General features: G+C 44.3%; 1 protein-coding gene across 2 annotated transcripts in view; it reads left to right on the top strand.

The window, feature by feature from the left end:
- The window catches only part of LOC106575461 (fibroblast growth factor 14), an 89,438-nt gene that overhangs the window by 22,234 nt on the left and 49,457 nt on the right, over positions 1 to 17,747 (top strand). Inside the window, exon 1 of one of the 2 annotated variants that reach the window (XM_045699075.1) lies at positions 13,837 to 14,809. The exons of the other annotated variant lie outside the window; for it this stretch is intronic. Coding sequence (XP_045555031.1) covers positions 14,620 to 14,809 — 190 coding nt within the window. The 5' untranslated portion in view covers positions 13,837 to 14,619. Of the gene's footprint in view, positions 1 to 13,836; positions 14,810 to 17,747 lie in introns of those variants that run through there. 2 annotated transcript variants of the gene reach the window in all.

The following is a 17,747-nucleotide window of genomic DNA, read 5'->3' as shown; positions in this document are numbered from 1 at the left end:
ACCTGTATACTAATAATAAATGCAGGATATTTACAGCTGTATACCTGTCAGCCCTGAACACCTCAGGATTCATATGTATCAAGCATCTCAGAGTAGGAGTGCTGATCTAGGGTCAGGTCCCCTCTGTATATGTAATCTAATTCATTGTGATCTACAAGGCAAAACTGATCCTAAATCAGCCCTCCGACTCTGAGACACTTGGTACATACAGCACCAGGTCTCTTTCATACCGTCTCTAGTCCTTCTCATCCTTAAATGTCGGCATATCATCAGATTATTGGATTATGGGGATGCAGCATTAGGTCTAAATATTAGTGTAGCTGCACCTTTTGTAGTGCAGAGTAACGAGATGGGATTGAGTTAATGGGTTTATAATCTCTCTGTGAAAAGAGGTATGAGGTGAAACTAGAGAAGGTAGATGGCGTGTTCCAAGCTAGTTCCTTCTGAGTACCAGGTGAACCAAATCAAGTCCATTATAGTCCATCCTCCTTCCTCCTGTTTATGGGGTTCTATCATTACTGGTGTCATTACTAAGTTCAGCCTGGTAGATGGAAGGAAAGGTGACATGGATCATAACAGGTTGTGTATGAAGTGACGTGACACTAACAATATGGACACAGGAGTAGGGATGTGATGAGAGGTGATATTAGGTCATACTATCCTCAACCTATTCTAAGGTTGAGGTGAACACACATGCAGGTTCATACATGCATACACCTTTTGCTGTGTTTCGCATCTCCCCAATGGCCTCTCTAGACCCCAAATACAGAACTCAGGAGAATCTGAGCCACACACGCACAGAGACACACACACACAGACACACACACAGGTCCCCAAAGCCATCACTCAGGAGAACTTGATTCCCTGAGGCAGCAGAGTGTGGGCCTTTAGGAGCCAAACCCCCATCGACCCTCAACAGGACCTCTAACTCACCTCCAGACAGACAGACAAAGACAGGAGGAGAGAAAGGGAGATGTGAAGGGGAGAAAGAGGACGAGAGGAAATAGACATGGAAGGAAAGGTTGAGAGGAGGAGAGGAATTAGACATGGAAGGAGAGGTTGAGAGGTGGAGGAGAGAGAGGAGAGGAAATAGACATGGAATGAAAGGTTGAGAGGTGGAGGAGAGAGAGAGGAGAGGAAATAGACATGGAAGGAGAGGTTGAGAGGTGGAGGAGAGAGAGGAGAGGAAATAGACATGGAAGGAAAGGTTGAGAGGTGGAGGAGAGAGAGAGGAGAGGAAATAGACATGGAAGGATAGGTTGAGAGGTGGAGGAGAGAGAGGAGAGGAAATAGACATGGAAGGAGAGTTTGAGAAGTGGAGGAGAGAGAGAGGAGAGGAAATAGACATGGAAGGAGAGGTTGAGAGGTGGAGGAGAGAAGAGAGAGGAGAGGAAATAGACATGGAAGGAGAGGTTGAGAGGTGGAGGAGAGAGAGGAAGAAAGGAGATTAGGTTTTATTTAGGCCCATTTATTTGCAAGGCCTTACAACATCATCACTGAATCGTCATTGGACCACAGGTGCCATTACTGTAACTTGATTGATTGGCAGATGTCATCAATGGAACATGAATGGACCATAGACGTAATCAGTGAATGACAGCCCACCATGTTACAGAGAGGTTACTGGCTGGATGGTGAATGACAGCCCACCATGTTACAGAGAGGTTACTGACTGGATGGTGAATGACAGCCCACCATGTTACAGAGAGGTTACTGACTGGATGGTGAATGACAGCCCACCATGTTACAGAGAGGTTACTGACTGGATGGTGAATGACAGCCCATCATGTTACAGAGAGGTTACTGACTGGATGGTGAATGACAGCCCATCATGTTACAGAGAGGTTACTGACTGGATGGTGAATGACAGCCCACCATGTTACAGAGAGGTTACTGACTGGATGGTGAATGACAGCCCACCATGTTACAGAGAGGTTACTGACTGGATGGTGAATGACAGCCGACCATGTTACAGAGAGGTTACTGACTGGATGGTGAATGACAGCCCACCATGTTACAGAGAGGTTACTGACTGGATGGTGAATGACAGCCCACCATGTTACAGAGAGGTTACTGACTGGATGGTGAATGACAGCCCATCATGTTACAGAGAGGTTACTGACTGGATGGTGAATGACAGCCCACCATGTTACAGAGAGGTTACTGACTGGATGGTGAATGACAGCCCATCATGTTACAGAGAGGTTACTGACTGGATGGTGAATGACAGCCCACCATGTTACAGAGAGGTTACTGACTGGATGGTGAATGACAGCCCATCATGTTACAGAGAGGTTACTGACTGGATGGTGAATGACAGCCCCCCATGTTACATCCAGAGAGGCTACTGACTGGATGGTGAATGACAGCCCATCATGTTACAGAGAGGTTACTGACTGGATGGTGAATGACAGCCCACCATGTTACAGAGAGGTTACTGACTGGATGGTGAATGACAGCCCATCATGTTACAGAGAGGTTACTGACTGGATGGTGAATGACAGCCCACCATGTTACAGAGAGGTTACTGACTGGATGGTAAATGACAGCCCCACCATGTTACAGAGAGGTTACTGACTGGATGGTGAATGACAGCCCCCCATGTTACAGAGAGGTTACTGACTGGATGGTGAATGACAGCCCACCATGTTACAGAGAGGTTACTGACTGGATGGTGAATGACAGCCCACCATGTTACAGAGAGGTTACTGACTGGATGGTGAATGACAGCCCACCATGTTACAGAGAGGTTACTGACTGGATGGTGAATGACAGCCCACCATGTTACAGAGAGGTTACTGACTGGATGGTGAATGACAGCCCACCATGTTACAGAGAGGTTACTGACTGGATGGTGAATGACAGCCCATCATGTTACAGAGAGGTTACTGACTGGATGGTGAATGACAGCCCCCCATGTTACAGAGAGGTTACTGACTGGATGGTGAATGACAGCCCACCATGTTACAGAGAGGTTACTGACTGGATGGTGAATGACAGCCCACCATGTTACAGAGAGGTTACTGACTGGATGGTGAATGACAGCCCACCATGTTACAGAGAGGTTACTGACTGGATGGTGAATGACAGCCCATCATGTTACAGAGAGGTTACTGACTGGATGGTGAATGACAGCCCACCATGTTACAGAGAGGTTACTGACTGGATGGTGAATGACAGCCCACCATGTTACAGAGAGGTTACTGACTGGATGGTGAATGACAGCCCATCATGTTACAGAGAGGTTACTGACTGGATGGTGAATGTGTGTGAGGGAGGGGTAGCACTTGTTTGGACATTCAGTGCTTCAGAATGTCTTTTTATAGCAACAGTACTCAGCCTAGTTCCCTGGCTGAGAGGAACAGGACGGAGAGGAAGAGGAAGAGGAGGGAGAGGAAGAGGAGGGAGAGTAAAGGGAAGAGGAGGGAGAGGATGAGGAATAGGAGGGAGAGGAAGAGGTTTCGCTCCAGCCTGTTAAATCAGTAATAGATTACATTTTAAAGTAACTCTCTCTCTCTCTCTCTCTCTGTCTCTCTCTCTCTCTCTCTCTCTCTCTCTCTCTCTCTCTCTCTCTCTCTCTCTCTCTCTCTCTCTCTCTCTCTCTCTCTCAATTCAATTCAAGGGGCTTTATTGCCATGGGAAACATATGTTAACATTGCCAAAGCAAGTGAAGTAGATATTATACAAAAGTCTAATAAACAATGAAAATGAACAGTAAACATTACACTCACAGAAGTTCCAAAAGAATAAATACATTACAAATGTCATATTTTGTATATATACAGTGTTGTAACGATGTGCAAATGGTTAAAGTACAAAAGGGAATATAAATAAACATAAATATGGGTTGTATTTACAATGATTTTTGTTCATCACTGGTTGACCTTTTCTTGTGGCAACAGGTCACAAATATTGCTGCTGTGATGGCATACTGTGGTATTTCACCCAGTAGATATGGGAGTTTATCAAAATCGGGATTGTTTTCAAATTCTTTGTGGATCTGTGTAATCTGAGGGAAATATGTATCTCTAATATGGTCATACATTTGGCAGGAGGTTAGAAAGTGCAGCTCAGTTTCCACCTCATTTTGTGGGCAGTGTGCACATAGCCTTTCTTCTCTTGAGAGCCAGGTCTGCCTATGGTGGCCTTTCTCAATAGCAAGGCTATGCTCACTGAATCTGTACATAGTCAAAACTTTCCTTAAGTTTGGGTCAGTCACGGTGGTCAGGTATTCTGCCACTGTGTGCACTCTGTTTAGGGCCAAATAGCATTCTAGATTGCTCAGTTTTTTTGTTAATTCTTTCCAATGTGTCAAGTAATTATCTTTTTGTTTTCTCATGATTTGGTTGGGTCTAGTTGTGTTCTTGTCTTGGGGCTCTGTGGGGTGTGTTTGTGTTTGTGAACAGAGCCCCAGGACCAGCTTGCTTAGGAGGCTCTTCTCCAGGTTCATCTCTGTAGGTGATGGCTTTGTTATGGAAGGTTTGGGAATCACTTCCTTTTACATAGGTGGCTGTAGAATTTATCGTTCACAGCTTTGTGGAAGTTACCTGTGGCGCTGATGTTTAGGCTGAGGTATGTATAGTTTTTTGTGTGCCCTAGGGCAATGGTGTCTAAATGGAATTTGTATTTGTGGTCCTGGCGACTGGACCTTTTTTGGAACACCATTAATTTTGTCTTAGTGAGATTTACTGTCAGGGCCCAGGTCTGGCAGAATCTGTGCAGAAGATCTAGGTGCTGCTGTAGGCCCTCCTTGGTTGGTGACAGAAGCACCAGATCATCAGCAAACAGTAGACATTTGACTTCAGATTCTAGTAGGGTGGGGCTTAAGCTGCATCCCTGTCTCCCCCCACGGCCCTGTGGGAAGAAATGTGTGTGTTTTTTGCCTATTTTAACCACACACTTGTTGTTTGTATACATGGATTTTATAATGTTGCATATTTTCCCCCAACACCACTTTCCATCAATTTGTATCGCAAACCCTCATGCCAAATTGAGTCGAAGGCTTTTTTTAAATCAACAAAGCATGAGAATACTTTGCCTTTGTTTTGGTTTGTTTGTCAATTAGGGTGTGCAGGGTGCATACGTGGTCTGTCGTACGATAATTTGGTAAAAAGCCAATTTGACATTTGCTCAGTACATTGTTTTCACCGAGGAAATGTACGAGTCTGCTGTTAATGACAATGCAGAGGATTTTCCCAAGGTTGCTGTTGATGGCATATCCGACTGTAGTTATTGGGGTCAAATTTGCCTCCACTTTTGTGGATTGGAGTGATCAGTCCTTGGTTCCAAATATTGGGGAAGATGCCAGAGCTGAGGATGATGTTAAAGAGTTTTAGTATAGCCAATTGGAATTTGTTGTCTGTATATTTGATCATTTCATTGAGGATACCATCAACACCACAGGCTTTTTTGGGTTGGAGGGTTTTTATTTTGTCCTGTAGCTCATTCAAGGTAATTGGAGAATCCAGTGGGTTCTGGTGGTCTTTAATAGTTGATTCTAAGATTTGTATTTGATCATGTATATGTTTTTGATGTTTGTTCTGTGTTATAGAGCCAAAAAGATTGGAGAAGTGTTTTACCCATACATCTCCATTTTGGATAGATAATTCTTCTTGTTGTTTGTTTAGTGTTTTTCAATTTTACTAGAAGTGATTAGATTCTATGGATTCTTCAATTACATTGAGCTGATTTCTGAAGTGCTGTTCCTTCTTTTTCCGTAGTGTATGTCTGTATTGTTTTAGTGATTCACCATAGTGAAGGCGTAGACTCAGGTTTTCTGGGTCTCTATGTTTTTGGTTTGACAGGTTTCTCAATTTCTTTCTTAGGTTTTTGCATTCTTCATCAAACCATTTGTCATTGTTTTTCATTTTCTTCAGTTTTCTGTTTGAAATTTTTAGATTAGATAGGGAAGCTGAGAGGTCAAATATACTGTTAACAATTTCTACTGGCAAATTTACACCTTCACTATTAGGTTTCCACACTACATTCCTTCTATCTATAGCATTTCTTAATATTACTCAGTTCCTTTGGCTTTGATGCCTCATGATTGCGTATTGCTCTGTTCAAGCAGACTGTGATTTTTCTGTGGTCTGAAAGGAGTGTCAGTGGGCTGACTGTGAACGCTCGGAGAGACTCTGGGTTGAGGTCAGTGATAAAGTAGTCTACAGGACTACTGCCAAGAGATGAGCTATAGGTGTACCTACCAAAGGAGTCCCCTCGAAGCCTACCATTGACTATGTACATCCCCTGCGTGTGACCGAGCTGCAGGAGTTGTGACTCGTTGTTTTGTTGGTTATGTTGTCATAGTTGTGCCTAGGGGGGCATGTGGGGGAGGGAATGCTGTCATCTCCAGGCAGGTGTTTGTCCCCCTGTGTGCTGAGGGTGTCAGGTTCTTGTCCGTTTTTATTAATATTTTTTATTTCACCTTTATTTAACCAGGTAGGCCAGTTGAGAACAAGTTCTCATTTACAACTGCAACCTGGCCAAGATAAAGCAAAGCAGTGCGACAAAAAACAACACAGAGTTAAATATAAACAAACGTACAGTCAATAACACAATAGAAAAATCTATATACAGTGTGTGCAAATGGAGTAAGGAGGTAAGGCAATAAATTGGCCATAGAAGCGAAGTAATTACAATTTAGCAAATTAACACAGAAGTGATAGATGAGCAGATGATGATGTGCAAGTAGAAATACTGGTGTGCAAAAGAGCAAAAAAGTAAATAAAAACAATATGGGGATGAGGTAGGTAGTTGGATGGGCCATTTACAGATTGGCTGTGTACAGCTGCAGCGATCGGTAAGCTGCTCAGATAGCTGATGCTTAAAGTTAGTGAGGGAAATATAATTCTCCAACTTCAGCGATTTTTGCAATTCGTTCCAGTCATTGGCAGCAGAGAACTGGAAGGAAAGGTGGCCAAAGCAGGTGTTGGCTTTGGGGATGACCAGTGAGATATACCTGCTGGAGTGCGGGCTACGGGTGGGTGTTGTTATGGTGACCAGTGAGCTGAGATAAGGTGGAGCTTTACCTAGCAAATACTTATAGATGACCTGGAGCCAGTGGGTCGAGGGCAAGCCGACGAGAGCATACAGGTCGCAGTGGTGGGTGGTATATGGGGCATTGGTGACAAAACGAATGGCACTGTGATAGACAGCATCCAGTTTGCCGAGTAGAGTGTTGGAGGCTATTTTGTAAATGACATCGCCGAAGTCAAGGATCGGTAGGATAGTCAGTTTTACGAGGGTATGTTTGGCAGCGTGAGTGAATGAGGCTTTGTTGCGAAATAGGAAGTCGATTCTAGATTTAATTTTGGATTGGAGATGCTTAATATGAGTCTGGACTGAGAGTTTACAGTCTAACCAGACACCTAGGTATTTGTAGTTGTCCACATATTCTAAGTCAGAACCGTCCAGAGTAGTGATGCTAGTCAGGCGGGCGGGTGCAGGCAGCGATTGGTTGAAGAACATGCCTTTCGTTTTACTAGCATTTAAGAGCAGTTGGAGGCCACGGAAGGTTATGGCATTTAGGTCGCCACAGACTAGTACATGTCCCTGGGCCTGGAAATGATTGATTTCCCCCTCCAGGATGGAGAATATGTCTTCATTAAAGTATGGGGATTCTAGTAGGGAGGATATAGGTAGCACACAGGAGGACATTTTTCTCTGTTAAGATCATTTCCTTTTGAATTTCTAGCCAAATGTAAAATGTTCCTGTTTTGATTAATTTAATATACCAAATTAGCATACCCTTCCTGTTTCACACCTGGTAGTTTGGTGGATGGGACTACCAGCTCTCTGTAACCTAGAGGGCAACCAGTGGGTCCGTCTCCTCTATACCATGTTTCTTGTAGGATGACAATGTCTGTATTTCCGATTTCTTTGATGAAGTCCAGGTTCCTGCTCTTTAGGCCAAAGACAGATGACCTCAGGGCTTGGATATTCCAGGATGAGATAGTGAAGGCTTTGTGTTCCATAAAGTGTCTAATGCTATTGGTCGTGTGGTTTGGCCTCAGATCAGTAAGTGACCTGAGGTTGGGGGGCACTAGAGATATGTGACCACTTGGTGGTGTCACAGGTACAGACATAGCCTTGTGGGACAGGTACAGACATAGCCTTGTGGGACAGGTACAGACATAGCCTCGTGGTACAGGTACAGACATAGCCTCGTGGTACAGGTACAGACATAGCCTTGTGGTACAGGTACAGACATAGCCTTGTGGTACAGGTACAGACATAGCCTCGTGGTACAGGTACAGACATAGCCTTGTGGTACAGGTACAGACATAGCCTCGTGGTACAGGTACAGACATAGCCTTGTGGTACAGATACAGACATAGCCTCGTGGTACAGGTACAGACATAGCCTCGTGGTACAGGTACAGACATAGCCTTGTGGTACAGGTACAGACATAGCCTTGTGGTACAGGTACAGACATAGCCTCGTGGTACAGGTACAGACATAGCCTCGTGGTACAAGTACAGACATAGCCTTGTGGTACAGGTACAGACATAGCCCTGTAGTACAAGTACAGACATAGCCTTGTGGTACAGGTACAGACATAGCCCTGTAGTACAAGTACAGACATAGCCTTGTGGTACAGGTACAGACATAGCCTCGTGGTACAGCTACAGACATAGCCTTGTGGTACAGGTACAGACATAGCCCTGTAGTACAAGTACAGACATAGCCTTGTGATACAGGTACAGACATAGCCCTGTGGTACATGTACAGACATAGCCTCGTGGTACAGGTACAGACATAGCCTAGTGTGAGTGTGCGTGTGCATGTGTATGTGTTTGTGTGTGAGAGCAAGCTAGTAAACACAAGTAGTTGGGTGGAGGGATGCTGCAAAGTAACCTGAATGCCTGTGAGTTAGAGTAGCGTTCAAGTCTCCATTATTTAACATGTCCTGTGTTGATGCTGTTCAAAACCTTTTTCAACCTCTTCACTGCTTTTGCACTGGTGTAGAAAGAAAAGCTTTTTGGGGTTACTTGGTGCATATTCAGTCATCAGAAGTGTCTCTGTTAATCTGTTTGGCGTTTTCAACATCTTGTTAGTTAGTTATTCTGTGTCATTGCAAGGTTACAAGAGATGTGAGGTTAGTGAAAATGAAGCATCCACTCCACAAAATAAATGTTTAATAAAAAATGATGCCATTTTTATTTTTGTCTGGTTAAAGCATCAAACATGTGTGTCTGGTTATTGTTGGGTCCATGGTAGTGTTCTTTCCCTTTGCATCCTCTGTTTCTCTGTGTATTCAGCTGGAATACTAATCTAAGGTCAGTTTGGCATCCCGTAATCACCTATAGATCACTTGTTGTGGGCTAATATTGACACTTTTGTCTGTAGCCTGACCATTACCCCTGACTCCTCCCATATAGAACATTCCATTATTCCCATTGTCTACTGCCCAGAGGTTCCTCATAGTTATTCACAAGGCGTTACCTAGGTAACAGAGGGGTGGCACTGCAGGAGGACTGTCCCGGCTTCATCAACTGAGATGTGTGTGTGTGTGTGTGTGTGTGTGTGTGTGTGTGTGTGTGTGTGTGTGTGTGTGTGTGCTATGACTCAGCACATCAGTATGCAAAAGAGAGAGATGGTTATCCCTCCACGCCCCCACAGGGAAACCTGTAGAAGCTGTGACGTGTTTACTTCTCTCTCTCTCTCCCTCTTCCTTCATCTCTCTCTCTATCCATCCCTCTCTCTCTGTCTTCCTTTTATCTCTCTCTCCTTCTCTCCCTCCTTCCATGCAGCTATCTCTCACTGTCTTCCTTCTCTTTCTGAGTCTTGAATCATTTGCAACCCCCCCTCTCTTTCTCTCCCTCTATCTGCCTCTCTTTCTCCCTCTCTCCCCCGCTCCACCCATGACTCACACCCAAGGGGATCCCTTCATTAGCAGAGTGATTGATTGTTCTTTTCATTTTCACTAAATGTCTTGTTCCACTAACAAATATAATGGCCTTTTCCGTTGTATACTAGTTTTGTATAATGGTCTAATTCTCATTCTCTGATGAACACACCTACAGTATTAATAACTCCTAGGGTGTTATTCATTCATTATGATTAAGTTTCCATTCGTGCAATCATATCAGCTTAGACTATGGTTCTGTAAAGAGAAAGAACAAAGATAGGAGGATGGAGAGAGAGAGAGAGAGAGGGGAAGAGTGCTGTGCTCCTGTGTTACCTATGGAGGGAGCTCTCCTCTCCTCTGCAGAAAACAAAATATCCCTTTATCTTTATCCTTCTCTGCCCTTTTTTCCGATAACCTCATTCGGAAGGATATAAAAGGAAACGATGCAGGACAAAGAAAGATATAGCATACACACAGAAACAGTCCTACAGACAGAATGATCAGCTAATGTATTGATTTAAATGTGGTAGATAGCCAACTCCCCTAGGGATATAACACAGCAGCTTCTCTCCATCATCTCTCTCTTTCTCTCTTTCACTCTCTCTCCCTCTCTTTCTCTTTCTCTCGTTCTTTTTCACACACTCATCTGCATATGTAGTAATGAGGCCCTTTGGCATAGAGAGAGAGAGAGAGAGAGAGAGAGAGAGAGAGAGAGAGAGAGACATGAGAGGAGAGAAAGAGAGAGAGAGAGAGAGAGAGAGAGAGAGAGAGAGAGGGAGAGAGAGACATGAGAGGAGAGAAAGAGAGAGAGACAGAGAGAGAGACATGAGAGGAGAGAAAGAGAGAGAGAGAGAGAGAGAGAGAGAGAGAGAGAGAGAGAGAGAGAGACATGAGAGGAGAGAAAGAGAGAGAGAGAGAGAGAGAGAAAGAGACATGAGAGGAGAGAAAGAGAGAGAGAGAGAGAGACATGAGAGGAGAGAAAGAGAGAGAGAGAGAGAGAGAGAGAGAGAGAGAGAGAGAGAGAGAGAGAGTTCCGGGAAGAGGCTGAACGTTTCCTATTCACTACACAGACCGGGAAGAGGCTGAACGTTCCCTATTCACTACACAGACTGGGAAGAGGCTGAACGTTCCCTATTCACTACACAGACCGGGAAGAGGCTGAACGTTCCCTATTCACTACACAGACCGGGAAGAGGCTGAACGTTTCCTATTCACTACACAGACCGGGAAGAGGCTGAACGTTTCCTATTCACTACACAGACCGGGAAGAGGCTGAACGTTCCCTATTCACTACACAGACCGGGAAGGGGCTGAATGTTCCCTATTCACTACACAGACCGGGAAGAGGCTGAACGTTCCCTATTCACTACACAGACCGGGAAGAGGCTGAACGTTTCCTTTTGAAGGCTTTTTTGAATATTGAGATGAGGAGAAAGGATGAATTTTTATGTAAATGTAGTCAGGAAGCTTTGATTTATTAATGATCCTCAACAGCAGTTGACCTGGATAAAAACATCAGCACAAAGACAACAAGATGTTTTATTTCCATTCCCCACTGTGCAATGTGTGTGCATGCAGCCTTGTATGAGTGTGTGTGTGTGTGTGTGTGTGTGTGTGTGTGTGTGTGTGTGTGTGTGTGTGTGTGTGTGTGTGTGTGGCGATAGAGCATTTGGGACAGACAGTGTGCTGGTTGGTATTCATTCCTATTACACCATGTTATGGGATGCCATTCACCAGGTCTGACCATATGAACAGTAAGTACTGTAGTGTGAAAAGACCTGCTGGTAAGTAGGCTGTGGTACCATAACTCTATACGCCTACAGAGTAACTGGAGAGGATTCAATGAGATAGATTTCATGCAACCTGCACCTTACTGTGTTGCAGCAGAGGATGATTAGATGCACAGCGGCAAGAGTCAACTCCTGGTCTGCTTATTACAAGCGCCTTCTTTTTCTGAACACTCTGGCGCCCTCAAGCGGTCAAATTCCAGCTTTACTTTATTTTTCGGCAACCTAATCCTTTGCTGTAGGCTGAGGCTGGAGCTCTCCTGGAGGCATTTAGCCTTTTTGAACGTCATCAGATTTGAAAAGGCTATGCCTTCTGAATTTTGAAAAGTAAATTCTGTTTCGGTGTAATATTAATGTCAATGGCTTGTAACTGTCACGGAGAATCACATCGAATTCTCATTCTTCAGTGAGTCTGTGTTCGGTGGGCCTTTCATTTATTCAACTGGAAACGGGGCGGGTGTACAGCTCAGAGCACTCCGGCTGGCTACTGTATCTCTCCTGTGAATCGACGCTGGTTCATGCATTTTTAAAACGTTAATTCTGCCACCAAAGCCGATACAGATTCAAGAAAGTGCCCCACTAAGCTAAACGTGATTGAAAATGTGCCAAACTGTTTGTCTTGAATGAATGGTTTTGACCAGATGATTTAATTACTGGGAGAGAGAGACCAACTGTATGTAGATGGCTCTGTAGAGTTCCAATTCCTTTACTGAAATGTAACAACGATCCTCGGAAAGCACATTGAAACAACCTACAGTGGATAACCTCCCATGAAGGAGGTATTCTCACGTTTGGGTTGAAAATATTTAGTCAATTAAAACTTGAATTAAGCCAGGATGAAGCCCCATTGAGATCACGCATCTCTGCTTCAATTGGGCCCTTTCCAGACGTGTCCCTTTTCCAGGCAGCAGGTGAAGAAAGACACTCTTCTACCAGGGAAGACGATGACTCACTGCTATCTACGTTTAAATTGTTTATGACCTGGTTAAAAATAGGCTAGCTTGCAGTTTGGTTAACATGATGAGGAAAATACCAGTTAGTCTTGAGATATTTTCACGTGGATTATTTATAGGCTACTCCTCAACTCAAGGGTCATGTTTTCTCACAGCGCAGCCGCAGACAGCATGCGATTGGTGGAACAATAAGCCGCGGTCGCTGCCCATGGTGCTGAAATCAGACGTGGCTTGCGCCGGTCAGAAAATCTGCTCTCCTCATGTTAATGAATTCAACTGACCAAAAGGATCAACTTTCCCTCGATTTTACAGCCCATCGATTCGTTTAATTGTATTATAGATAACATAACACTGACTATTTTGCCATTTTGATTTAAGTTTTAATGCCGTCTTTTATGGATTGTGTCTCAATGATTGTGTTGGGGGGTATAGGGGTGAAAACACTTCTCTAAACCGTCCGGTGTTTTTGGACGTGACTAAATGCAGACAGGCGTGCCGCTGACTGGGATCTCTTTACACGTGCACGTGATATTTCTAGGCCGATACTAAATAACATTCAATTGCTAATGAAACATTTTGGGGACGTTCTCCACTTGACAATGTGCTGGGTCTCTATCTTTCATCTGATCAAGATTAACATCAGATGAGTTGTAAACATTCTCAACGTTGGCTATACAGGTACACGTCCGTCTCCGGCCCGGTGTCTGCTTCCTGCGAAATACACAACACGATATATCAATCAGTGTCCGGACGGTGTATACAATGTATTAGCAACAGTTTGCGTTGGAGTAATACAGTATACTGTCTAAAGTTTCAGTCGGTGTCTAGTGCTAATGGTTACGTTTATGCGGAGGGCGTTCACTCGCTTGTGGTCATTTATAAGGTATTTCTTTCCGAAAGGTTTCTCCAGAACGGGGGGGCTTTGGTCTGACGCACAGACTCTTGTTTTCATCTGAATGGTCTGGCTGTTCCCGTTTCCTTTGATTGATGAGTTGAAGGAGAGCGTTTGATGTAGCCTACCTTTTTTCACTCCTTATTCATATCCGAAAGCAATTCATGAGCCAAGCGGAGTCGTGTCCTGTCCCCTTTCCCTTCTCACCGAGGAAAAACAGTCCTGACGTGCTGGATGAAGTTTCTGAAGCGTGAAATAAGATTGCGTCACCATTTTACCTGATGCAGAGAAGTTCCTCCGGGCCTTTTTTTTAAGACAATATTATGATTATTATTATTTAGTTATTTGATTCCAATCATCCCGATTTGGTCATAGTGTGCTCCTCCGTTATTCGTTTCTATTTTTTCTATTTTTGGAGAAGAGACTGGTGGATTTGCATACGGACTTGGTGAATCTGTGCGCCCGAGGCAGGCATCACACACCTCTCTTCCAAGGAGCAAGCCCCACCCGGGGAGCGTCTGGAGCTTGCGTCCTTCACGAGAGATAATTACGTTAAAATCGCTCCGTATGTTTCTGAGAGTATGTCTGACAGACTCCTTTAGCGCGTGGCTTCAAATTCGCATGTTCACATTTTCGATAGGCTTGATTTTAGTCGATCACCGGGAGAAGACCGGAGGTAGTTAAACATTTTTGGGCGAGGAGAAGAACGAAACCTTTCGACAATTATTTTCGTGTTTTTGGACTATGTGACATCAAACGTCACAGATATTTAATGATAAAATATGACCAAGTACGGATATCGGAAATGTTGTCAGTTTGGAAAACCTTCTCTACAAGGATTCACGCAGTCAAATTGGAAATCATTTGACAACAACGGTGACAGGTTGTTAGTTGTTGAATGGCCATGATAAAATGACAACGCAATGTTCTGTATCCTCGCCGAAATGTGGTATTTGGACTTGATTGCGTAGTGTCGAAATGTTTTTCTGACGGATAAAGAAGATACATTTTATAGACACAACTATGGGGCTGTAGCTGCAGACCGAACATAATCGCTTGTTGTGCCGTCTGCGCTCCGTGCCCAAAGGGAAACCGGGCTCTGTGTTTCCTTTTCCCCCGGGTTGTTTCGGTTGAGACATGGCAGCTATTGCCAGCGGTTTGATACGACAGAAGAGACAGGCACGGGAACAACAAGTCCACCGGCCGACGCCACACCGACGGAGGCGAAGCCCCAACAAGAATAAAGGACTTTGTAACGGGAATTTGGTCGACATCTTCTCCAAAGTGAGAATCTTCGGCTTGAAGAAGAGAAGGCTACGGAGACAAGGTGTGGGCTAAGCGGAAAGCGCGGGAGACGCATGGACACGTTACGGTTGTCATTATGCGCGAGGGAGAGAGCAGCTTTACGTTAGCTCCAACGGTTCAATAGTTTACCCCTTCATGCATTAATAAAAACAGGTAGTTAATGAAAGTAGCCTAAGCAGTGTGGCCGGTAAGTTTGACCACATTGCAGTTTCATTCCTTACAAATATAGTTATTGTGATAACATTGACGCTCTCGTCCTCTCAAGGTTTCAAATTACGCATTTTAATTAGCCTAGGAGTTGAGACTAAAGTGGGAAAATATCGATTTCTAGCCTAATCTTTCATTGATTGCTTTACTGCTGATTGCCTTTCTGAGTGAAGGGTTTGAGTCAGACAAAATCGATGTTACAGTTAGGTGTTACATACAGATTAAAATACGTTTGAGGGCTGGATAGGTGAATCAGGTTGCCGTATTAAATATCTCACCAAACTGTTGGCCATTTGATAGTTATTTATCACAGAACTTGAATCAGGTTGAGTCAAAGAACAGACAGGTTTTGAAATGTAGTCTATTGAATTTGACATATCTTGATTCATACATACAGTATAGCTGACACCACCAAAATACGAAAATGACATCATGACAAGCTCAGTATGGCAGGGGGTAACTGGCATGACTGGTCTCAGGAGAGAGAGAGGGGGTGACTGACTGTGAGCGCAGCAACCTCAGTCAAGTGACAGCCATTTTGTCAAAGCCAATGACATTCAGTGCAACCTGTGGCCTTATAGATGGGCTGCATGCGTGTGTGTGTGTGTAGTTGAGGGGAGTTGCCTCAAGCATCCTGTCAAAAATGAAATATGAATTCAGGGTTTCTTAACCTCGGAGTGGGCAGGGGGTAAGAGGAACGAGAGGAGGAGGAGAGGTGTGAAGGGAGAGAGAGAGGAGGAGGAGGAGAACAAGGAGAGGTGGGGTGGAGGAGGAAAGGGGAAAGGATGAGAGTGATTGAAGGAAGAAGAGAGGGGAAGAGTGGGAGAAAAGGAGAATAATGGGGAGGGCAGAGAAAGAAAGAAAGAAAGAAAGAAAGAAAGAAAGAAAGAAAGAAAGAAAGAAAGAAAGAGGAGATGGACAGAGGAAGAGAAGGATGAAAAGGGGAGGAGAGGGAGTGAAGGAAGAAGGGAAGAGGAGAGTAGAGAAGGATGGAAAGAAGAGAGGGAAAGTGGGATAGAAGGAATGGTGCTTTGATCTGTTGAACATCTCTTTTGTTCCCGATTCATTTTTCAGTAAGACAGAGAAAAGGTCATGTCTGCTTTGATTCCAGAAGAACTACTGCCCCTCTCCCCCTCCCTCTCCCCCTCCTCTCCCCCTCCTCTCCCCCTCTCTTCCCCCTCTCTCTGTCCTTCATCTACCATTTTCTCTCCGGGGTCTCCTCTGTTTATGATACAGTATATCTCTCTATCTTAATCTCTTTTCCAAATCTCTACTCTCTCCCATCTGCTTTCTGAACATTCTCAACCATCTAAATGAACAAGAGCTGTTCTAGAAGGCTGGAGTCATTCTGATACACTCAGCTGACGTGTAGGGATATAAGAATCTTCCGAATGTAAAGATGAAAACTTCTGTGGTATCCCTATCTGATATCTGAGAGAGTTTACAGGGCTGTGTGTGTGTGTGTGTGTGTGTGTGTGTGTGTGTGTGTGTGTTGGAGGGGAGGTATGATCCCTTACTCTTATCGCTCAGAGTGTGATGGTGATGTTTAGACTGTCCCCTCTCCCTTCCTCTCTCTCTTTCCCTCTCTCCTCCTTCCTCCCTTACAACTTGTTTACTCCACTCTCACCACTCATCTCCCTTCTCTCCTCCTCTCTCCTTCCACTATTCTCCCTCCCTCCCTCGCCTCTGCTTCCAGCTGTGGTAGCTTCTGGTTGAAGCCTGGCCATATATCCTCAGGCTCTCTCCTCTCTCCTCTCTCCACTCTGACTGCGTGACTGAGTCTGAATCCTGGCGACACACACATAAGGTTTTCTGAAGGGCAAACATAGACTCTCCTCTTCTCTATCTATGCCTCTCTTCCCTCTTTCCATCTTTCATTCTCTCTCTCTCTCCCTCTCTCATAGGTAATGTTCAAATACTGGGAAAAGCCACCCTCTCCTCTTCTGCTTCTTGAAGTAGTGGAAAATGTGCTCTTCCTTCTTACACCTTCCTTCAAGTAGTCACAAATAGCAGAAATCAATCATTGGTCATAGAATTCCTAGTACATGTATGTTACAGGAACGTCCACCATCAGTAGTTGACCTGAGAGCCCATGTAGAGTCCAGATATTCCTAATTTAGAGCAGCCTACCAATGATGACAACTACTGTAATGATTGCTCTCGTGCAATACAGAATCTTATGATATTGACATTTTGATTTATGGCGACAGGCATTATTCAATACATGTTCTATTCAATAGATCAATATCATTTTGATTAAAATGATATGGATCATCATGGGGAGGATAACCAGAGATTAGCGGCGTTGGAACAACGCAGACAAAGATGGGGGAATACCTTCCTCTGGATAAGCAGACAGGGACATTGGAATCACGAGACTGTATCCATGGCAACCCATACAAAGAGGGAATCCTGGACCAGTTTCCCTAGTAACAGACAGGATCTGGGAAAATGGGAATTTCTCCCCAGTAACACACAGCAGGTCAGTGAGGAAGGAAATAGACCCTACCTGTTGAAGCAGACAGAATTCCCCAAATGAAGAAATACAATTCCATTAGTCAGATTTATTGAAGCTTGGGAATTTGGTATCTGTTTTGGGTCGTCTTGACCAAGTGTTTCCATTGAAAACGGGATACACTTTAGGAAAAGGGCTTTGTTTTTCCCACATTCTATGTCATGTTTGACTCCGTGCAGATTTGAACTATGTAATGCTACAGAGGCTCAGGGAAACCTGACCCAGGATGAACCATCCA

This window comes from Salmo salar, chromosome ssa17 (assembly GCF_905237065.1).
Source record: "Salmo salar chromosome ssa17, Ssal_v3.1, whole genome shotgun sequence".
Lineage (NCBI taxonomy): Eukaryota > Metazoa > Chordata > Actinopteri > Salmoniformes > Salmonidae > Salmo > Salmo salar.
Note: the sequence above shows the minus strand (reverse complement) of the source record. Positions and strands in the feature narration are given on the sequence as shown.